This window comes from Haemorhous mexicanus, chromosome 3 (assembly GCF_027477595.1).
Source record: "Haemorhous mexicanus isolate bHaeMex1 chromosome 3, bHaeMex1.pri, whole genome shotgun sequence".
NCBI lineage: Eukaryota > Metazoa > Chordata > Aves > Passeriformes > Fringillidae > Haemorhous > Haemorhous mexicanus.
The window spans coordinates 8946600-8969643 of record NC_082343.1 but is presented as its reverse complement, the minus strand read 5'-3'; the positions used below and the strand labels follow the sequence as shown (position 1 = coordinate 8969643).

Below are 23044 nucleotides of genomic sequence, written 5' to 3'. Positions count from 1 at the left end.
ACCCAGCATCACGGGCTTGAGCCCTTTCCTGTTACCTAGGAAAGGATGATGACACACCATGTCACACCAGCTGAAGAGGGATGCTGCAGCCTGCAGCAATTCCACGTGCAGGGTGCTCTACAGGGACCTTGACAGGAGAAGAAATTTACAAGGGAAACCATGACACTCCTGAGCCCAACCCACCCTCAGAGCATCACCACCTCCAACACTCCTTCAGAGTGAAGCAGCAGGACTCTTCCAACTCTTTTTATCCTTTCAGAGCACAATAAAAAGTATTTTTCTTCTGCTGGTGCTCAACAGTTCTTGTCAACAAAACATGTACCACCTGCACAGAAATTTATTTATACTCTTACCAGAAGAGAAGCAGAATCCTTGCCTCCGTTCCTTCCCTCTCTGATACTTCTTTTAAAAGCACCAAGCTAAGAAAGGCACCTGTACATTCCAATGCTCACTGTTTTGCAAAGCAAACAGGTCTTGTTCAATCAATATTTATGCCCCCATCAGTCACAGCTGCAACACAGAGCTCCACCACAACGTAATGGAGGCAAAATTCATTCATTGCAATTACCAGTGAAAAATTAGGAGGGTTTTCATTGACTGGTTTTTGTTCTACAGGTATCCCAGGGAGTGCTGTAATGCACAGAGGGCAGGTTAATTAATCAAGGTGCACCAAGCAGGCTGCTCACCATTTGTCCACAGCTGGTTTAGCCACCGAGGTGACTTCCTCACCTCACCCCTGCTCCACCAGACCTGTCCTGCCTGATCCCACAGATGAGAGCTGCTTGGGCATGCCTTTCTGTTTTATCCAGCACTAAACACACAAGCAAGAGAGAGAGGAACTGGGTTCCATCACAGCTCCTTCACAAGCAAAACTCTGCACATCCTAGAAAGCCTGGTTTTGCTCCTAGAGATTTCAGAGTGGGATTTTACCAACAAAGCATGAAATAAGTTTCCCCTTCTCTCACATTCTAGACCTATCCATGCTCCCAGCCAAGTCCCAAGTCCCAGTCAATACAAGCTTCCTGGGTATTAAACACTCTGCCGGGTTTTTTTTTGGCTTTTTTTTGTTCCCAGCAGCCTTGCCACTTCAATCCCTTAATTGTCAAGATCTGAATTTTTGCAGGATACACAGTTATTTTAATCTGTTAAGTGGCTCTGCTGCTATAAAACTGACAGGAATTTAATATCTGGAGACTGTCAGCTGAGCTCCAGGTGCTGAGGCTTTCTAGATGGCGATGATGCAGAAGGAAGCACAGGCTGGTGTGAGGCACATAAGCACAAAGCTGGCAAGGCTCCCTTTGCACTGAGGTCTGACCCTGCAGGGTGCTGAGCAGTGGGGCAGGCAGTGAGGCTGCTGAGCTTCTCCACATCTCCCAGGAGCCATTCCCCAGCTGCATTTGAGCACACTCAGAAAGGAGATGTTGCATTGCAAACACTACTACAAGTCAAGTAGAACAGGTCATTCTTTTTAATAAAGGAAACTTTTCCTCTGTAGCTTTTCTCCCGCAGTCAAGCCCGTCACAGACCTGCTTTCCCTCCAGAGGCTGTCAGCTGTGCTTCAGCCATTCATCAGAGGGAGCAAGCTAGCATGCAGGAAGGAATGAAGGGAAATAAAATCCCAAACCAAACAAAAACTATCTTCCTGCCCCTCCTGCACACACTGCTGGCCCTGAGTGTGGGATTCCAGACCCCCAAAAACCCCTCCCTGCTGCAGGGCTCTGCCACACAGCCACTGTGGTCTGATACAGTGCAGGAAATGAGATGACCGAGGGCTTATCACCCACCTACTCATCTCCTGCTCCCTCACAAGCATCCCCAGCCACAGCCTGGCACAGGACACAGGAGCCAGCACACCAGCAAAGCACTGCTGCAGAGCCAGCTACAAGTACTCCTCACAATTAATTTGGGATTTTGCTTGTAATTAATCCCACGTATCAGTTCCCCTCATTATTCCTCAATGTAATTAAGTTATTAGTTTATAAGTCCCCCCCCAAAAGCAGAGCAGGGGGATGGATCAGAGGGAGGCAGGGGAGATGCCAGGCAGCAGCATGGGGCCATGAGCCTGGGATTACTAGAGCACATGCCAAGCCCCACCACTGCCTCCCTGGGTGACTTCAGGTGGGTCATTGGCAGCCTGATATTCCAAGAGGATAAAATTATTCCAATTTCTCTGGAGTCCACCAGAGACAGAAGGATACAAAGTTCAATTAGGCTCTCTGGGTCCTGGTTTATCCAGCTGGAAAACTGCTGGGACAAGGAGACAGGCTGGAACTAATTAAAGCTTCCAAAGCGCTTGGAAACCCTCCGCCAAAAGGCAGGGAAGGAAGGAGGCTCAACGAGTCCCAGCTGATCCATGACCCCGGGCAGCCCCGTGTCCTCACACCCCCATCCATCAGGCTGGGCTTCCCTGCAGGCTCAGCCCATGGCTGGGCTGGGTAAAGCTCCCTGGCAGGAGCAGGCACCCTGCTACAGCTCCTCTTCCCAGCCGAGTCACAGGACTGCACAAAGGGCAGTGAAAGGGCGAGTGTTACTCACAGCACTAACAGGGCTTGATCTGCCCCTTGGAAAAGAGAAAAAACAACCCCCAAATCCCAAGTAACAACAGTAAAAACAGCACTGGAGGGACTGGTGAAGTTATCCCAGGAACAACTTCATGGTCCTAAACACGGCCAATTTTGTTCTTCCATACCCTACCAGCCCTGCAAGGTTGCTACACCTCATGGCCAGGAGGGAGTCCCACACCCTAAAATCCAGCCTCAACCTGCTGCTGCTGCCCTGGCATGTACCACCAGCAGCTGCAGGCAGCAGGGAGGAGGAGGGAAATGAGGTGCCAGGGATTGAGGGAAAAAAAGGCTGGCAAGAAGGGGGGCCCTCTGCCTGCCTACCTGCCACTGGGCAGCAGCAAGAGATCCATAGAGATGGACTGCAGGGGAATACAGGAGAAAAATTACAGGGGAAGGTGAAACTAAGTTAATTACAGCAGACTGCTGCACCCACCTCGTTGAGCATGAGTAGCTTGGGAAAGCTCAGCTACTGTTGCAAGACCTTCCCTGAACGCCTGCCTTTTCCAGGTCCTTAAGACGCCAAGCCAGGAGCATGTTTTGGGCAAAGGAAGGACTCAAACACTGCGGAGCACCCCTCACACCCAGGTCCTGCCCCTTGGAGACCCTGCCCACCCCAGCACAGGACTGCAAGAAAAACATCACAAGCCTTCCTTTGGGAAGCTGACGCCTGGAGCTGGCTCAGGATTCGGAGTGAAGCAGGGGGGAGGCTGCAGACCAAAATAACAGTGACTGGTGGGCATCCATGGAGCCAAGGGCAGCAGCTCTGTGAGCTCTCAGCAAACCACCAACGTGCCACAGCCAGCCAGGGAGCTCGGGCACTGTGGCCATCCAGCATGGATGTGTGCTGGGAGCCCTGGACAGGCACGGGCAGGAGGCAGCAATACCAGCTGGAGCCTAACTGGAAAGGTCTAAAGGTTAAACCTACACAAGGCATGATACACAGTGTGCCCACATCCACAGAATACAGCTCAACTGGGAGAGAAGGGGGGAGGAACAGCTTGGAAAATGCTGCCAGGAAAGTTTATGTGGATTTGCTCCATTTCCCCTCTGTAGCTGTCTTACAATGTTTGAGCTGCTGTTAGCAATCCATCACCTCACCTCCTCTGGTTTCCCGAGGAATTTGGGAGGACAACCCTTAACTGCTCAAGTTCTCATCAGTAGAAGCCAGTTCCACTGGCCAGGGCAACAGGACACAGCAGCAGGCTCCTCTCTGGACCAGAGCATTCCTGTCTCTGGCAGCCCAGTCAGCTCTGCAGCCGTTCAGAAGTGTTAACTGAAGGGACACCACATCCCCATGCTCATAAGCAGCTTATAAGTCATACTGCTCCAAAGCAGCTTCCAAAGCCAAAAAATCCAATGCATTAAAAAATAAAAAAACAATCTGCACTTTATGAATCTCAAGGGGATGCAACTGTTTGGATGGAAAATTCAGAAGAAATGAAGGAGAGGCAATTTAAGCAGTCAAATTGCTGGAGTTATGGCAACTTGGCAGTGGCAGCTTCAAAACATGGGGACAGATCCTGTGTGGCAGAAGTTCCCTTCACCTGCTGCGGGAGCCAAGACCAGCCTGTCACAACATCAGCAACCTACACCCTGAGGTGGGAGAGCCTTGAATGGGAGCAGAAAGTCAAAATGGACTGCAAAATGGCAGTGATTCAGCGGCAGCTGGTGCTAAGCCAGAAGCAAGGTTCATTTCAAGATTACAGTAGCCCCCGTCAAACAAGGGAGGTCTTTTTTTGCAATCTTTACGAATACAGTTCCAACACCAAAGCACAGTTCTGGTTAAGAAAGCCCTTGTCTCCTAACTCTGCTTTCAGTGACTTATTTATTGCCTTTCCTAGCTTAAATAAATAAATAAATGTATAGATAATTATGTCTTTTTGGGGCCTGAAGTCACATAGATTCATTCCCTTCTTCTAGGATTGAAAGATTTACAAAAGCCTGAAGAAACCTCCTCAATCATTTTTATTTTAAAAAACATGGAAAACCAATAATTCCTCAAGATGAAAAAATCAAAGTAAGCTTTATGAGTTCTGACTTTTTTTTTCCAATCAGGTCGTTAATTCAGTTGCTGAGGTGACAGACACATATATGAGACTCTCCAAAGATGCAGCAAACACTTAAAGCTATCACATATTGTGGGCCAAACACTGGTGCAAAAGAAGAGGGTGAGGACTCACACCCTTCTACTGCCACAATAACCCCAATCTCGGTGTATTTTCAGGAGCTGGGCTTCTAACCCGGATTAATTAATTCAAGATTTACAACAGTACAACTAAGCAGCATCTAATCCATGTCCTTTGGAAAGTTAACCCTCAGCTAAGCCGCAGCCGTTCGCAGCCGAGGAGGAGAGGACACGGGACCCGGAGAAGACCCGGGACCTCCTTCAGCCGAAGCTGCTCGCAGCTCCCCTGCTTTTCGTTTGGGCAGTGAAACTCCTCCGATTCACTCCCTGTGTGCAGCGAGATGCTCCTCGCATCTCTGCCGTGCTGTCACTCCGGGACTCAAACACGACACGGAAAGGCGCGATTGATTGCACGGGCACCCTCGTCCCAGCCCGGCCGGGGCTCCCAGGGCAGCAGCGCTGCCCGATCCTGCTCTTCCACCACAGCCAGCCCCGAAAGCTCCGCGTTTTAACCGGGCTCGCCCAGCCCGCGTACGCCAAACACGGACCATGCAAGTGTAGCTCCCCTCCGGTCCTGTCAGCCCGGACAGGACCGAGCCCTTCTCCTTCGGGGCAGAGCTCGGGAGCACGGCGTGACCCACGGGAGAAAGGAGCCGCCGGTCCCCCAGCCGTGACACGAACCACGCATTTCGTTCCCTTGGGGAGCAGCGCTCCCCCCGCTCCCCGGAGCCTGGGATGCTCCAAGTTGGCGGCGGGACAAAGGGCCGGTACCGCCGGCAGCACCCGCGGCCGGGGCACTCCCGGTGAAGCGGGGCGGGGGGGGCGGCTGGGGCGTCCGGGGCGTCCGCTGTCCGAGACCGAGCGGAGGGAGGGGACAGGGAAAACCAAGCCCGGGGGGTACGGAGAGGCAAAGGCACAGGTCCGGTACCAAACTTGAAGGGGAACGCGGTGGGGGTCCCGAAAACCGCCGGGAACTTCTTCCCCGGGCGGCGGCGGCGGCGGCATCGCGCCCAAGTCCCGCCGGAGCAGCCGCGGCCCCGCCGCCCCTTCCTTACCTCCGGCGTGTGTCCCTCGGGCTCCGGCGCCTCCAACTTCCTCCGCGCCCCGAAGAAGAAGAGCAGGAGGGCGGCGAGCCAGAGCACCCCCAGCAGAGACAGCGCCAGCCGTCGCGTCGGCCGCCTCATCCTCGGGAGGAGGGAAAAGTCCGGCGGGGGCACCGGGAGGCGCTGAGGGGGAGCCGCGGGCGGCTCGGGGGGCAGCAGCAGCGGGGCTGGCGAGGAGGACGGTCTCGCCCGCCCGCCTCGGAGCCGGCGATGCGAGTCCCGGGCTGTGCATGCTCTGCAGGGGAGGGGAGGGGAGGAGGAACGGGAGGAGGAGGCGCCGGGAGGAGGGGGGCTGGAGCCGGAGCCGCTCGCCGGGAAAGGTGCAGCGCGCAGGCAGCCGGGGTAGTGCCCGGGGAGCTGCTGCTCTGCTCGCTTCGCTCCGGAGGGGAGGCAGCCCCGGGGACGGGGACACCGAGGGGTGCGGGGGTGTCTGCGTGTAACCGGGGACGCCGATCCCTCTGCCCTGCCTTCTTGAGTGAGTCCGGGCCACTTGCACGCCAAGGGATGCGCGGGGTTGGGCAGCGCCGCTGCGAGTTTGGCCCGGGTCGGTCCCGGTCCCGGTCCCCGCCCGACTCCGGGGCGAGAGGAGGCCACCGTTCAACAACACACAGAGGAGGCTCAGACATGATGGGAAGATTAATTTAACCAATTGAAACAGCAGGGGGAATTCAGGTAGGTGGAATTTAATTACTGGATTTGGAAGAGAAGATGTGTGTCTCCAGAGCTGTCAAGAACACTTAAAAAATAAAATCATAATCATCAGTTGTTGGTATTCCGGCAGCAGCTTAGTGCAGGGCCGTGGTCCTGCAAGGACGGCCCTCAGCCGTCATCCCTGTCCCATGGGGTGTTCCTTGCTGGCTCCATACACAGCCCCAGCACAGCAGGCCTGCCCACACAGGGCAGCCAAAGTGGGAATTACAGGCATTGCTGAGGGGAAAATACCACCTAAGACAACTACAGAGTAGGACTCCAGAAAAGAGCTGTCTCACCCAGCTATCTCTGCTCACCTGCCTGAAGCTGCTCTTCCGATCTTGCCACTGACAAGTATTACATGAGCTGAGCAAACCTTTGCAGAAGACATTAGAGAATAAATTAGGTATTGGAGCAGATGTGAGTCATTCATGTTAGTACAAAAACTACAGAACAAACCCCATAAAAACAGGAATCCATGCATAAAGTAACATATGGAATGAAATAGAGATAAGATGTCAAATGCTGGAAAGTCCAATGCACATGTTGCAAACAACCTCTCCTATGCATTTCCCACACGCTTCTCCTGGCTTTATTATTTCCTGCAGTTGTTTTCTGTCACTTGCTAATTTATCATTTGCGATCTTCATCCTCTGTCCTCCTCTGATTTATTTCCAGGGCTCAATAAGCCCTTCTCCCTTACATAATCCATGCCTCTCAGGCCCAACATTCACAGAAAGATGCCCAGATAAAAATTTCATTAGCATCCACAAAAAGGGACATTTCTCTTTCTTTGTTTTAAAGCTGTGTGACTTTGAAACACCTTTACCAGAAGGAGGAAATCCAGGTCCAGCAGGCAGTGAATTTGAACTTTGTTTTACAGCCAAGCAAGAGAAGAACTAACCAGGTGAGAAGAGGGCAGAAAGCTCTCATGCCCTGGTGAGCCACCAACCTGATGTCATATGGGAAGCCCACACCAACCTGAAAATGCAAGCTGTTCCCATGGTGTGCATCATTTCTCATGCCAATTAACCTTCCTCAGCCCCGTGTTCAGGGTAGCTGGATTGTCACACTTCACCTCTGCCACCATGAGACATCTCTGCCCAACCTAGCTGGGACCTACAGGTGCTGCTCTCTCCCCAAACTGTTGCCTTATGCTTTTTTCTGATAGCCAAGGAAAAACACCTGAGCAGCTTTCAGCAGCTGAGGCACACCAGTGATAGCTTTTACATGGCTTATAGTTCTTTTTGTGCCTTTCTGTGGCTGGGACAGGCTGGTTGCTACCTCTCACATACCTCCTTTGGATCAGGAATGGCTTTCTGACCAAAAATATCACCTTGTCACAAGTAGAAAATAGCCACAAGTGTTTTCCTTCCTGGGACAAAGTGACCTTGGCTGCTGGTAAACAGTGTTCCCCCAACACATTTTCAGAGGGTGCTGAGTTTTTCCTACCAGACCTCCCTCTGTGCAAGGAGAGTTTTTCCAGATAAAGGCACCTGGAGGGTGTTATCATTCAAAGCTGGATTAAAAACCTTGTCTTTTTTGTAGGTCAGACTTTCAGGAGAAGCTATTACAAAATACAGAGGGGAAGTATAGAAAATATCAAGGAAATACATTACAAATTAGATTACAGGTAAGGTAATAAATAGGACATACCTGACAAAAATGCAATCAGATAATGCTTTCTTATTACCTTGAGAAACAACTCCCTCTGCTGAGGGAAAGCTTCACTGGCAGGGCTCTGTGCCCTGATGGATAACTCGCTGTTATCCCGCAGAGAACGGGGAAAGGGCCGATGCTTCCCAGCTGGCACTGCCACCGCTCCAGCCAGGGGGGGATGCTCTACAAATCCCAGCTCTGGGCAGCTGTCCCTGTGGAGGCAGGAGACCCCAGGAGCTCTGGCAATGCGTCATTCTCAAGGGAGTATATTCCTCCTGACGGTGTGCCTGTGTGCTGGGACAGATAATCTGTCAAGCAGATGATGGTTGCAGCTATTTAAACAAGAATACAAATCTGGAGGTTCAGAGTTATTTGAGGTTGTAGACTTTCAGAGACTTGTATAAAAAATAATAATAGAAAAGAAAATCTTCTGTTTATTATTGACCCATATCTTTCCCGTTTCTCTAATTTTTTTATCTGCCAATCTCAGCTGCTTCACAAGTGAGGTCCATAACATATTACCTGTTTCCAACACAATGAAATTTATAGGCAGTACAGCCAGAGACAGAAAAACAATCTAGGAAATGGGTGGCTGGCATTTGTTGGTATCAGCGTTGAAAAGCTGATGAAAATGATTGTTTTGTGAAAGGAAAAATAGGACATTTCTAGTGGGAGGGGGACTCTTCACAATCACAGCTCAGACAATGTCCTTTCAGCTCCTTTGAGGAATGGGTGGAAGGGGAAAGTAGCTTTCCTTGCTGTTTCAAGGACATCTGTAAAGCACATTTCAAGGGAATCTAATCTCACTGGGTCTACAAACCAGCTGGACACTGCTTCAGTGCACTTTTTACTAGGAATAATCTTGGGTTTGAGTTCAGTTCACATCTGAGATTCCACTGACAGACTGTTTCTTTTCCAAAAGGATCACAAATACTTTGCAATTTTTTCCTCAGAAACTTGAAAGGGGCTCAAATAGATACAGTCAAGAAGTGATCAGAGGAAAGGATCAAAATCCACCCCCAGCTTGGGGATACTGAGGAGTCTCAACTGAACATGGGAGGCTATTGTAAGGTGGAGGAGCCCCACTGAGCTCTGGATTGAAAGGGGCTTCTAGGACAGAGCTCCACTGCCAGTGGAGGATCTGGTTCAGACAGGGGTAGCCTTAACCAGGAGTCTGGTTCAGCTTGCTGTAGCCCAGCACTCAGTGCTGTTCATGGCAGTGCACCATCCCCATGAAGAAGTGCTGCTTGCAGTAGCACATATATCAGAAAGACTCTGTTAGTTTGCAGAAAAATCAGAGATCAGCATTTGAAAGGGTCAGCATGGTTAATAGGTGGTTATCCAGGGGGCTGGCTTTCATTCAGTGGTGCCTCTGTGGTGCATCCTCCAGGCTCAGGGGCAGACAGTCATTCAGAGGTTTCTCTCCCACCTCTGGTAGAGGGGGTGTCCTACTGTGCTCCCAAATAGCTGTTTTGGCAAGTGCTGAGCACTGGCCTGTTTGAGCAGGAGCCCAGCTGTCCCTCGTCACCAGCAGCAGAGGTGCCAGCCTGTGTGCAGAAGCTCCAGGACAGCAAGCCAGCACATGTCCTGGCCCAGCACCACCCCACAGCCCCAGCCTGCTCCCAGAGATGACTCAGAACCATTTGATACCCCTCTGTGGGTGGAGCTATGCTTCAAATGTGAACAGTCATGTCAGGGACTTCCAGGTTTATATTTAACATGACCTGTAGCTGTTCAAAAAGCCTCCAGGTCACTTGGTCAGTGCGAGGAGAGGAAGGGCAGAAGTCCTTTGCACAGGAGCAAGGAGGTTGTTGCTTTGCCATGGGGGTCCCCAGCTCTGCAGCACTTGACACCACCGTGCTGTGGCCCTGTGGAAAGCTGCTGCAGGGGTGCAAGTGTGTGCTGAGCTGATGGTGCCTACCCACAGCTGCCATCCCACACAGCCCTCAGCGTTGTGAGGGCACCAAGGGCTCTCTGCCACCTCAGGCAGTACCCTGCCATCTCAAAAAGCAGCTTTCATGATGGCTGTTTAAGATAATGTGAACAGTATTCCTCATTTTTGTGGCAGGAAAGATCTGCCTTTGTTTTTGTGCTATAACAGAAGCCAAAAAAAATCAGACCAGTGCTTATATGAAAAATGTTCTCTCTGTGTGCCCTTGGAGAACACCAAAAATGTTAGAGAGAGCTCTGGCCTAATACCAGGAGAATTGTAAGTTAAAGTATTAAAAAACAAAACCAAAACTTTTTATTTGCTGTCTTCTCTCCCTTGCTGAGGTAACAGAACTGTAGCTTGTCCTACATCTGCAGCTTAAATGGGAGGGTCAAACGTGAAGCTGTGAAGCACTCACCTTCTCCTCTCGGGTGATGATATTGCTGTGCACCTCCTCACCTAGTGCTGCACTCAGAAGGGAAATGCAGGAGTTCCTGCAGGCTTTTTGCCACTATCACTGTTGCAAGCAGATCTCTTCCAGAACCTCTGAAGGATTTTTTTTCCTTTTAATTAAACCGCAAGCATTCTTCTCTAGCAAACTTTCCACGGTGGCATCTCCAGTTAATTAAACGTTTAAGCTGTCAGGAAATGTTATGCATTAAAAAAAAATAAAATAAAGAGGAGAGCTACTTTAATAGCATTTGTTAATTGAAACTCTCATCAAGTCAGCTGCAGCAACAGAAGCTGCTTCCCAAGTCAATAGGCAAGAGGACACACCCAGACATTTGCCTGCAGTTTCTACAAGTCAGACTCCCACCTCCAGGCTAGTGTCTGTGGCACTGATGGATGAGGCAGCACTGAGCTCCCTCTCCATTGGAACAACTGCAAACACTTCTCTGTAGTGAAACTGGAAGAAGACTGGGGGGAATTCTTGCTTACCTCAAGGTATTTTCCATTTCCAGCAACTGCAATCAAATGGGCTCCCACTTGTAATTGTGTTTCACTCCCATGCTCCCCCATCCTTATCTCCTTTTGCTGGAGCACAGGTTTTCTGGACTAGATGCAGCCTTTACTCACAGCATTTCCAGGTGCCCAATGATGCCAATTCAAGCAGGTGTGGGAACAAGGGGAAGAGCAACGGGAGATTTGAAGGGAGACACATTGACTTCAGTGTCTGACTGAGGGACATTTTTGCAAAGAACAGTTCCCTCGACCAGCCCTGCCTCTGGGCTTTATTGCTACAGTAAAGCTTTCTGGATCCTGTCTGTCCCCAAATGTCTCTGGTGCTTGTTAGTCTCTCCTGATGCTCCTATTTTCTGGAAAAAGCCCTTAGATAAGTGATGGCTGCTGATCCCACAACCTGTTTTTTCCTTGTTTTGGTGGGGTAAGCTGCCTACCTCCAGGTCACTGCACCAGCCACCAGTGGCAGGCACTGCAAATGGCCACAAAGGAGTATTTGAGACCCAAGGCAGCAGAGGGTTTTATGGGCCAAGTTGCAGTACACAATAAATAGAGCACAGGGCAGGTGAATCTTTACCAGCAGCAGCTGAACCTGTGAGGTCCTGGGCACCCTGCAGCTCTCAGCACAGCTCTGGGTAAAACACATGCTCCCAATGCTGCTGGGACTTCCAGGGGAAGCAAAACTGCTCACCTGGCTCCCAAGGAGCTGTGCTCCTGTGTGCATTCACACACATGCATACCCCCCCACCCCCACATCCATCTCCAAAAGCAGAGCACCCCGCCAGAATTCAGACCAAGCCCTTTTGTTGCTTTGAATGTGCTAAATCAGTCCCTTTTAGCCAGCTGCAGGACTGTGTCTCTCAGACACATTGAAGCCCATAATTGTGGTTTGGACAGGTGACACTCAACAGAATAAAGAACACGTCATGTGATGGGTGAGAGAACACATTAGCTAAAATAAAGCTTTGTCCTTAAAGCACCTTTAATGCCTCTGTCCTTTTGTGTGCAGGTGTTGAGCAGACTTCAGAATTAAATCTCTATTTCTGGGATATGTAAGTATGGCCCAATGCCAACTGGGATCTAGGCATCTATTAACACAGCTGGCAATATGCAATATTGCACCAGGCACTTCTGGGGAAGGAGGGTTCTCACAGCTGGGTGGAAAGTTTTACCTTCATCTTCCTCCTATAAAATTTTTCACAGAAAAAAACCCTGACTGTTTATCTGTCCCTTCTCCTGAAGGATACAAAAACTGGAGACAGTGAGCCACACATCACTTTACTTCCTAAAATTTTAATCCCATTGTTTAGGTGAGGTGTCTAGGAACAGACGTTTCTTCATACACAATCCAATGCTTTAAGCATAAAGACAGTGATTTCTATTTGATCAGGAAACCTCCCTCACTCACAGCACAAAAGTTCCTAAGGGCTAACAACTACCAACCCCACAGCTCCCTGGGAAATAGTTAACAAGCAGTTACTCTGTACAAAAAAGAGTGAGTAATGTCAATGGCTGTGCTTGCTCCACATTGATCTTTTCATAGGATCCACTGTGATCTCCTACATAAAAATACACATGGTGCTAGAAATCCTGCCTACCCACAAGGGAATGGTATTCTACCCTGAACGTGCTCAGGGTGGATTACCATCTCCTTTCCCATCACCAAATCATTGCTGTTGGTCAGACAGCAAAGCAGCAGCCTGATTCCCCCCACTAGCAGGACAAAATTTCAAGGCTGCTGTTTAGAAAACAAAGTAATGTTTAATTGCCCACATTTGTTTTGCTGTTATTGAGCAAGAACAAGTCAGAAGCCCAACAGCATTATTTTTCTTTCCCTGCATAGAACCTCATGAATGCATTCAAACCTGTTAGCGTTTGTTAGTCCCAGAGGGTCTTGTTGAACCAGAACGATCAATAGATGCAAACAGAGCAGGTAAAGAGGCAATCAGGGCCCTAGAAACTTGAAATATTTTCCATTAGGGCACCTTAATAACTTCCCCTGAACAAGTATTTCAATGGCTAGTGCTACAAGCAAGGAGACATCCCAGGTAGGAGCAGCCTGGGTGAGACACATGAGGGATGAAACCCATCTTGATTTTACCACCCGAAGCAAGGTGGTAAATCATCTTGCTCTGGACAGCAAGATGTTCTCCGAATAGCTTGGGCCATCCCATGCAGGAGAGGTATTTCACAGGAACTTCTGCATATGGGAGATAATTGGAGGGAACTGCTCCAATGTTCGAGGTTCTGATCTCCTCACAGTAATGAGCACACAAGCAGGGGATGCATATGCATGAGAACATAATTAGGAGTGGTAAAACCTGGAAGATTTTCAAACTCTGTGGCAATTACCAACTTAAACACACAAAAAATTAAGATAGCCTTATACCCAAAGGAAAGTTATTATTCAAAGTGCCTTGCCTCATTATAGTTAGCTGGAGCTCAAACAGCAGGCTGGTGAGCAGGGGAGAGCTGCCTTCCATTAGCAGCAGGTGCTCTCCCTGGGATGGAGGCAGGATGCTGGCATCCTTCTGCTCTTGCCCAGACATCTCAAACGGTCCCAGAATGCTTCATGGGAACAAAAATAGAAAGCACAGGGCACACATGACTGGCAGCCTGGCCTCCCCTGTTGCTCTTTGGGCCTCTCTGGTGAAGAGCGTTCGTGGACAGAGAGCTATCCTGTGTAAATAGATTCACTAAATAAATGTGGTAATTATACTGAATATTATTCTCAGTAGAAATAGCAGCAGGCAAATGATTTGCATAAGAAATGCGGATTATTCATGTAAATGAATGTGTTATTTGTTTATAGAAAAGATTAAGTCTTGTCTAAAGACCTAGAACTCAGCTATACATAAAAGCAAACACTTAACCAGCCTTTCATGCCTCTACTGTGCTCTGCCCACCTTTATCAAATTCATCTTTGCAGTACTACCTATGTTTTCCTCATCAGTCCATTTTGCTAAAGCTCAAGCTCAAACAGTGCAGGGGATAGTTAATCTTCTCTAGAGAGCTTGTTTGGGCTGCCACTGAAGAATCTTTAGTGGAATCCAGGCTTTTAATCTTTGTTTCAGCAAGCTGAGCCTAGTGCCAGGAGAAAAAGGAGTGGTTTCTCAGTTTGAAGAGCTGTACAAAAAGCCTGACTTGGAAGGATGACTCCTTTAATTACCCTCCTCCATGTGCTGAATGCAGGGAGGGGGTTGGGTCCCAGGCTGGCTGTTCCTGCACAGTCCAGAAGCAGCCAGGAGTAGCCTCAGTTTGGGAGCAATAGGGCAGGTGAGCATATCCTTGGCAGCCCCCAAGAGCTGGGCTACTGATGGAGACACTCTGTGCCCTCACCCCAGCCCACAGCCTGCCACCCAAGCCAAGCAGAAGGGGTTGATCCCACTGCAACCACCTCCTGTTAACATCAGAGCAGCCTCATCCCTCACTGCAGTAATCCCCAGGGTTATTCACCAAAGGAAAAACACTGACTTCACACAAAGAGCAGACAGACAGCCTCAGCTGATGCTGCAGGACCTTCACCCTGCCATTCAGCCCTGCAAAACAGTCAGCTCAGCTCCTGGACCCAGCCTGGGAAGGGCACCAGCACCCAGAACAGCCTCTGAGGAAAGCAGCTTTACCAGCCATCAGGACACCTCTCTGGGCTTTGTTAACTAAAGACAGCTCTTCATATATTGCCACATCCTGGGCTGCATCAAAGGAGGCAAAGCCACCAAGTCCAGGGAGAGGATTCTCTCCCTCTACTTGTGAGACTCCGCTCTCATGAGACTCCGCCTGGAGTACTGAACCAGCTCTAGGACTCCCAACAAAAGAAGGATGTGGACCTGTCAGAGTGAGTCCAGAGGAGGCCATGAAGATGCTCAGAGAGCTGGAGCCCCTCTCCTACGAAGACAGGCTGGGAGAGCTGGGGTTGTTCAGTCTGGTCCATGGAGACCTTAGAGAACCTTCCAGTACCTTAAGGGGGCACATAAGAAATATGGAGAGGGATTTTTTATGTGAGCAGGTAGTGGTAAGACAAGGGGGAATGGCTTTAAACTGAATGAGGGTAAGATTTAGACTAGATATAATGAAGACTTTTTTTTCCAATGAAGATGGTGAATCACTAGAACGTGTTGCCCAGAGAGGTGGCAGGTGACTTGTCCCTGGAAATATTCAAAACCAGGTTGGATGAGGCTCTGAGTAATCTGGTCTAGTTGAAGATATCCCTGCTTGCTGCAGAAGGGTTGGGCTGGATGACCTTTGAAAGTCCTTTCCAACACAAGTTATTCTATGATTCTCTATGCCAGGTCATTGAGGAGAAACATTTTCAGCTGATCTTAACTTTCAGGCATATGTAGCAGCATGGGCCACCAGAGGGTCTGTTGCCTCTGGTTGTTTTAAATAATTTGAGAAAGGAAGAATGTCTGCCTTGCAGCAGGAGGGGCTTATTTCCTGTCACAGTAAGCTCTCCAGTGACTGCTGTGTCTATCTAGCTCAGGTTCTGGCACCTTAATTCAGCAAAGTAATGTGGACTTTTCAGCTTCCTTCAGCTGCATCGGGTGGTCAGAACTGACAGAAGTTGTTTGATGTTCTACAGACTTAAAGCAACATTTTTCATGATTTAAAAAGTAGTGTTGAGGAATGGCACCTCCACACGGCCTTCCCACCAAATTTCTCTTGCCATTTTGTATTTCCAAGTACTTGTAAACCATAAAAATAAAAATAAAAACAAAGATTAAATGGGAGTTCCTTCTACTGGACTCAGCAGTTTTTTCTTGCAGCATATGAATTATTTTCTGTTAATTCATCCCCTAAATTCTTTATGTGCTTAGCTATGTGTTGGTTTGATAGAGTATCCCTTTCTTTTTTTGCATTTGATACAATTAAAGTTCTGCAAAACTCAGCGGTTTAAACTCTTGGAAACTTGCACACATTGGAAAATATTGATCCATACGGAGGAGGCTGTGAAGTGCCCAAGCCTTGCTCCCACGCTCTGCCCTGCACAAGTAGAAAAGCAAGCTGAAATGAAAATTGAGTTCTCAGTAATGTTCAACTCAGCTGTTCAAAAATAATGAGCCCTTCAGATCAAAATACTTTGGAAATGCTCAGGGTTATTTCTCTTGTCCGGATTTGCCTGGTGAGTGTTGGGAGGCCAGCAGTCAGAGTCCCTGAGGATGAGCATCTTAACATCAGGCTGACATTTCCCCAGCCTCACTGAAAGGGAGGAATTGTGTACAAGGGATGCATCCAGCATGGACACTACCTGGGCTTCAGAAAAGGGCTCTGAGACAAGCATGGCTCCAAGTTAAAATAAGACCATCCCATGTTCTGTGCCACACCTCTCCTGGGTACAGTCACACCCTGGTTCTGGTCCCACATGAGCCAGTTCCTGCAGGACTTCAGACATCAGTTTGCAGAGCTGGAGCTGATGAACAGCTGGAGTTAATGTTGGCCAGAGGACCAGGGAAACACCTCAGCCATCTGTGTTAGTCTTTTGCTATGTGCAAACCTATGCTCTAAGAGTAGGAAGCTTTAGGAGGAGACAGTTTTTAAGACTAGGGTTATGACTCTGCTGAGATCTGAGATCAAGGAGCAGCTAGGAAGAGTAGGTGATGTTGATATTGTTTTCTTTCATTTTAAAAGGAAACACAGTAAGTTACAATAAACACCCAAGCTGCAGAGAAGGGTCAACAAGGGTGGGTGCTCCAAAGGAGCACAGAAACCACCTGCTCCATTAATGGGGAGCTGTACCCAAAGACTTGCAAAGCAAGCATGGCCCCAGTTTATGGAGCAGTATTCCAAACTAACTCTATGGAAAAGGAGAGGCAGTGGTAATGGGCCAATCACAGACATATTCCCACTCCTGCATCCTCTGGAAGCTCAGCATTGAGCTGCAGAGGCAGGAGCTCTCAGCAGCCTCAGCCCAGGCAAAAAGCAACATTGCTGCTCCCAGCAGCCAGGCTGAAAGCACCCACTCAGGCTAGCTTAAGACCAAATTTCTCACTCTCATGCTCCAGCTTTTCAGCAGTGCAGAGCTGCTTTCAAGCAATAAGTCATTTATGTCTAGCTGCAGCATATTTATGAGAAAGAAATCCTGCTTTTACCTGAAGAAAAAAAAGCTACTTTAGAGCAACTACCTTTTTCATTTCACCTTGCTTAATGAGCACCAGCTATAGACATCCTTCTTGTAGCCACATTTCCAGGAGCATGAAGTGCTCTGCATGGTTCTGCAGGGTGCTTAGCTCTTAACCCTTCCCTCCACATTTGATGTGTGCATGACAAGTTAGGGGAAAATAAAAAAAAGGGTCTTTTAAAATTGTAACCCTTCATAGCAATCACATGTTGGGTCTTTTGAATCTGAAAACACAATTCCCACATTTGTATGTGGTTCATTGCAAATATTCCATCAAAATGTGCTGCAAGAGAAAACTGGATTTACAATTGCTGCTCTCTTAATGGAGATCCCCTGTGCGAGATTAGGAGTGAAAATTTTCCTCCTCAGCAGCAGTAGCAAAGTCCATTTTTCTTGTCTCACACAGCTGAAAATTTGTACAAAAACCAAGTTCATTTTCAACCTGACTCTTACTGTGAATTTGAGTTCCAAGGATCAACAGAATGGTCCAGCTATAACATTCATAGTGATAATGGGGACATGTTATTCATCCAAGAATAATTTTCTAGGACACTTATGGCATTAAACACTTATTCAGTAACAAAAAAGTAGCAGATAAGCCCAGGTAGAGAGCACTTCTGCCTCGTATCTGCAGCCACCACAATGCCAAGTGTGTCCTTCACAAGTGGCATCACTCTCTGGCACTGCCAGGCTGGGTAGAATTAGTCAGGATTTTGTAGGTTTTTTCCTTTATCTGTGGAATGTCAGCTTCCTACATTACATGGCTGATGTGAGCAAAACAAAGGTCTGCCTGCACTGGAAGGGAGCGCGATGGAGACATTCATTTCCCCAGAATAGGTAGTGTAACAAATCAATCCTGACTGCACTGATAAATTGAACTTCAAGCTTGGTGATACTGCTTTTCAGGTCTAATTCAGTGTAAGACACAGCAGGAAGGAAAGGCAAAGGCACTCGTTAGCATTTCATTCTGCTAGGAGCTGCTCCCTGAGCAGGGAAGGGGGAAAAAAAAAATTTTTTTTCGTCTTCGTTTACACCACAGCATTGCAACAGTTTTTAAGGAAGGTGACATGAGGTTCACAGGAATATGTGGGGGTGTATGTGCAGAGAGAGGTGCAAAAGAACTACTCAGACATCACTGGCTTCTTGCCGAGCCCCAAACCTTGGGGATGGGGTCACAATTTGAGCTCCTGGATGCCAACAAGAATGAAGCATTGCTTATGGGAAAAATCCAGTTCCCAGCAGTAGGAGGATTACAGAGCAGCCATGCTGGGGTATGCAAAGGGAGGAGGACCTCAGGAGGCTGAGGTCGGGTCAAATCTTATCTCTTAACAGAGCCCCAGGCTGAATACAGATCACTCCCACGGGGAACTGCAGAAGTACCTATTTTCTAAGTAAATAGCAAGTCCTGCTCTTGTGTCACATAGCAGCCAGGGGACCTGATATTTCTCCCTTTGGCACTGCAAATATTAACAACGGGGAATTTTGCCCTTCAATTTTCCGAATAATGATGAAAACATGATTCCTCTGTATCACACTCCAGCTTTTCACCCTCTTCCACACTGGAGCACAGGTTTGCATTCAACCAGAGTCTAGCAGGACTAACTTTAGGAGAAAAAGCTCCACAAACTTCCATGAAACACTGACCTGAACAGCTCACAGAGGAAATAAAAGAAGACTTCAGGTTTGCAAATTTTGAAATCCCATTGTCAGAATTGAGTCTCCTGGTGGGGTTGTAGAACTGGAGAGTGGGTGACTGAGGACTGGTGGACGCTTGGATTTAGCAGCGGCTTTGACTCCATGTCCCCATGTTGTCTCTTCATCCCATCACTGCTCCATACAAAGGTCTGCACTCGTGGGACACTTTGCACCCACTCTGCTCAGTGGACAGTTTTCAGGCACCATCTGCCCCCGGAAACAGGCTTTTCCTTCCAAAAGCTTCAAAAGTTCTCATTTTTATGGTGCCAGTCCAATGACAACCTGCCCTTCAGAGGTCCATTTGTGGGTCATGGAGTTAGGATTACATGTACTGCTTAATAATCAAAACCAAAGCAACATTATTCATTCCACACAGAGCATCTTGTGGTGTGATCAAAGCCTGCTGACACAGCTTGGACAGCTTTGATAGTGCAGTAGCCATTTGCATGAAGAGAGTACCTCTTAGCAAAGGATTGCCATGTGCTTTTAGGTAAGGCAGAAGTCCTGTGGCCCCACTGAAAAACGGGTAAAAGGCAAGGTGTGACCTCAGACAGAGAATGACACTGCAGTGTCCCAACAGAATTTAATGGATTACCCAGAAAGAAACTCATAGATTGAGTATTTCTGCCTATCTCAAACCTGGGCCAGCTTGGTATCTCTAGGGTGGTCATCCCTACCTGCCTAAGGGCAAGAGCCCATGATCTTGGGGTGATGTGCCTTGTGGTTACTCGTCCCCAGAGGACAGCTCTTCCCCCTTTTGGCTAAAACTGCCACAGCTCTTGACTGTAGCCACGACCTCTCCAGCTCTGCTTGTCATTCCTGTAAGTCTCAGATCTTTTGGAGTCCTGTTAGGCTTGAGAGCAGAGCCTGTCCTATTGCCATCTAGACAGAAGCCCTGATCATGCAGAATGCATGTGAGCAGTGAGGCTGACCCATATCTGCTGTACCCCAAGTGCACCCTCAACATGCACACCAGCTATAGCCAGGAAACATGAAATACTTAAGGTGTGCATATTTGCAGCAATAAGCTCTAGCTGAAGACTTTGTTTGCAAAGGGTTGATTAGTTCCTTTCAATTTCATCTCAGCCTTATTGTTACAATATACCTCACCATCCATCTCCTCTTCCCACTCCAGACATTATTTGCTATTCTTGCACCTGCCTTTTTCAAAAAGGACTTTTATTAGCAATACTAGTCTCAAGCCATAGTCCCACTTTTCTTTCATTTCTGCTAGAGCAATACCACCCACTGCAAAGCTCAGCATCCCTGTAAATGCTGTGGTTACAAACGAATGCATCTTTCAGCAGCATTTCAGATCATTTTTTTCACAATGCACATTGTAAATGAGGAGTAATATATCTTCAGAATTGCCCAGAAAACATTATTCTGTTAGCAATATAAAAGCTTCACAGTGTCCGAGTAGGTGCCCTTGCCAAAAACATTTTATTGTGAGCCAGATAATTCAGTTTGAATTGTACATGGTTTGGTATAATCATTCCAGTAAAGGATTCTTTACAATTCTGTAACAGCAAGTCACATGGCTCAATAAAGTTTATTGCTGCAAATGCTTAGTGATTCATGGCATGGATGAATTCTGTTTCTTTCCTGGATCAAGTAATCAATAGCAAAATAATCTCCCTGCAATTACATCGCTCTGCATTAAAGAGGTGTGAAGTAAATAAGTACAAAAACTGATAGAAAAAACAATGTGTACAACATTAAAATGAACTGCAACTTGAAACTGGGTGTCCTGCACCAGTTTTGCACACAGCCTGCGGCGGAGCTACGTCCAGCACACTCCCAGCCCTGAATGTGCAACAAGCCCAGTTGGGACTGAGATATTTCCCTCCCATCATGTCCAACAGAGCCTGCTGTGAACCCTCTGCACTCACACAGTTCCCCCTGGACACTCCCACGGGTGACAGGGACCATCCTTTCCAAAACATGCTGAGAAAAGCAGGACCTATGCTCCCTCAACCAATGCTTTTGGTTCTTCCAACGCTGCTCCAGCACACAGTAAATCAGTGTTTATAACATCCCCTGCTGAGTTGAGTGCAAATTAAATCAGGCTAATTTAGTTTGCACCATCATGTTCAGCTGCTAGTCACAAAAGGAAACAGAGCTGTGCATGAGTGGGGAGCTGCTGATGGAGCCTCCTCAGGAGCCCAGCGGGACACGGAGCCTCTTTGGGAGCCCAGTGGGACATGGAGCCCTCATCTGCTCCAGGGGCCCTGGGTGTCCCTGCTCCCTCCAACCTGCTCTGTTCCACAGACTGAACCCTGTGACTCCACAGTAGGTCGCTCCCAATAGATGATAGATATATCATCTGTAATAAACAAGTACCAACACAGCCATCTATTTATCTGGTTCTAACAGTTTTCTCATAAAAACAGGATGAAAATTATATTGCTTAGAAACAGACTGTTCTGGGGAATAAAGTGCATGCTGTTGTTTTTACTGCTTAATGCCTCCTGACTGGGAACACTTATATGCAAAGGAGTTCCTCTATAAATATGCTTATGCTATTGCTCAAGCCTCAGTGCAGTGGTAAGCACATCCCTGAGCTCAGTCAGGCCCAAGTTTACTTTCTTATCCACAGTCCACCTCATTCCTGAATATCACATGCACTCTGAAATATATTTATGAGATTAAGCACCTAAAAAGTCACCAAAAGCCAGAGGGAAGGCTGCCTAGGCAAGCTTAATATAACTCCTTCCTACAAAGGTATTAGAGTGTGATCTTTCATTATATGTTCATTCCCATTGGAGCTCTGTTCCATTTAGCACCCAGACTCAGACTAGGCTGTGCACTGTAAAAGAGCCTCAATTGAGCTGTCTGCAGGAATGAAAAAAAAAGAAAAAAAAAGAAAAAAAAAAAATCAAAGCAGCAACCTGTAACAGTCACTTAGCATGGAAATTTCCAGCCCAAATAAATGAATGGTAAGAAAGTAGAAAAGGATCCTACAGACAGATGCATCAAGTAACTCTCTCATGGATTTTGATGTGAATAGTCCCACTTACACCATGCTCTCTGACACTGCTCACAGCCACACACCTGGGTTGTACTATTTAATTAGCTACAGCCTACATTTACCTGCATCCTTTAGAAGTATACACACACACATGCTCACCCTATAGAAAATAAATATCCAAATATTTTATCAGACAGCCCCTGTACCACCCTACTGAGAACATTCATTTCCTGCCAGTCTCTTAATATGGGATCAGTTCCCTTTTCACTGTACTGTACTTATCAATCTGCAGAGAAAACTCACTGCCTTTCTGAAATAAAAACACAATCAACATACAACAAATAGCTGGAGGCTCAGCTCATCACTTGGTCAAATCAGATTAGGGCCACTTCAATAGGGCTATGTTAACTGATAAAAGCAAAAGAGATGGTTTGAATGCTTGCAAACCACCTTTCAAAGTCAGGACTCACTCATTCTGTGAGTCTCCACCCCTTCTTTCTCAGAAGCCTACAGATTCTAGCTCTCTATCAAGAGCCCAGCAGCTACAGAACTGTGATCCCTCTATCAGGTGACAAGTTACTCAGGACAGGGCCTTTTCCCTCCCAGACTCAAGAGCCCCACCACCAAGCACAGCCTCTGGGCACTGCCACAATGTTTGCCTATAATAGCAGCATTACATCAGCATGAAGTAGTTGACCCCCAAAAACTCAGCCACCATGCTCCAGGGTGTCACACTGTGCACTTGTGGTAATTGGCCTCCAATGGTCTCTCCTCAGTAGGGTTGTCTGAAGTGAAATAGGACTCAAAATAAATACATTAATTAGTAAAACTTCAGTTCACCAAGTCTGTGGTTATCATGTTAAGTCTGCTTGAGGAAGACTTTTCATTTGAAGTAAAAAGTTGGAATAAGGCAGCCTTCCTCATCCTGGTACAGGTCTGGTTGTCTCCTCCTCTACAGCATTGCTTCAGGAATAAAGTGTCATCATCATCCACTGAAAATAATATGGAAAGGGGGTTGAAATAATCCATCCCTGTGAAAGCTCTGCCATATTCACACCTAAACTGAACTATGGGGCACTGAAGATATTCTGCCTCCAGAAGAAATAGAAGCCATAATAAAGTAGAACACTTAGAAGCCTGAGCCTCCTTGCTGTTTGTAACCTGCCCTGGTCAGTTAAAGATACCTTTTCTAAGGCTACAGAATAAACCATGCAGTGCCACATGCAGCAAAG

At 47.8% G+C, this 23044-nt stretch overlaps 2 protein-coding genes across 6 annotated transcripts in view; both read right to left on the bottom strand.

The window, feature by feature from the left end:
• Positions 1 to 5998, bottom strand: part of GALNT14 (polypeptide N-acetylgalactosaminyltransferase 14) — a 95163-nt gene extending 89165 nt beyond the window's left edge. Inside the window, exon 1 of the mRNA XM_059840729.1 lies at positions 5745 to 5998. Coding sequence (XP_059696712.1) covers positions 5745 to 5873 — 129 coding nt within the window. The 5' untranslated portion in view covers positions 5874 to 5998. The remainder of the gene's footprint in view (positions 1 to 5744) is intronic.
• A 4620-nt stretch (positions 5999 to 10618) lies between these two features.
• CAPN14 (calpain 14) overlaps positions 10619 to 23044 on the bottom strand; it is a 37935-nt gene continuing 25509 nt past the window's right edge. For 3 of the 5 annotated variants that reach the window (XM_059840723.1, XM_059840728.1, XM_059840725.1), the window contains one exon: positions 20266 to 22804. In XM_059840723.1, the coding sequence (XP_059696706.1) occupies positions 22644 to 22804 (161 nt within the window). In that variant the 3' untranslated portion in view covers positions 20266 to 22643. Of the gene's footprint in view, positions 10710 to 20265; positions 22805 to 23044 lie in introns of those variants that run through there. The other 2 variants (XM_059840724.1, XM_059840727.1) reach the window with 2 other exon arrangements.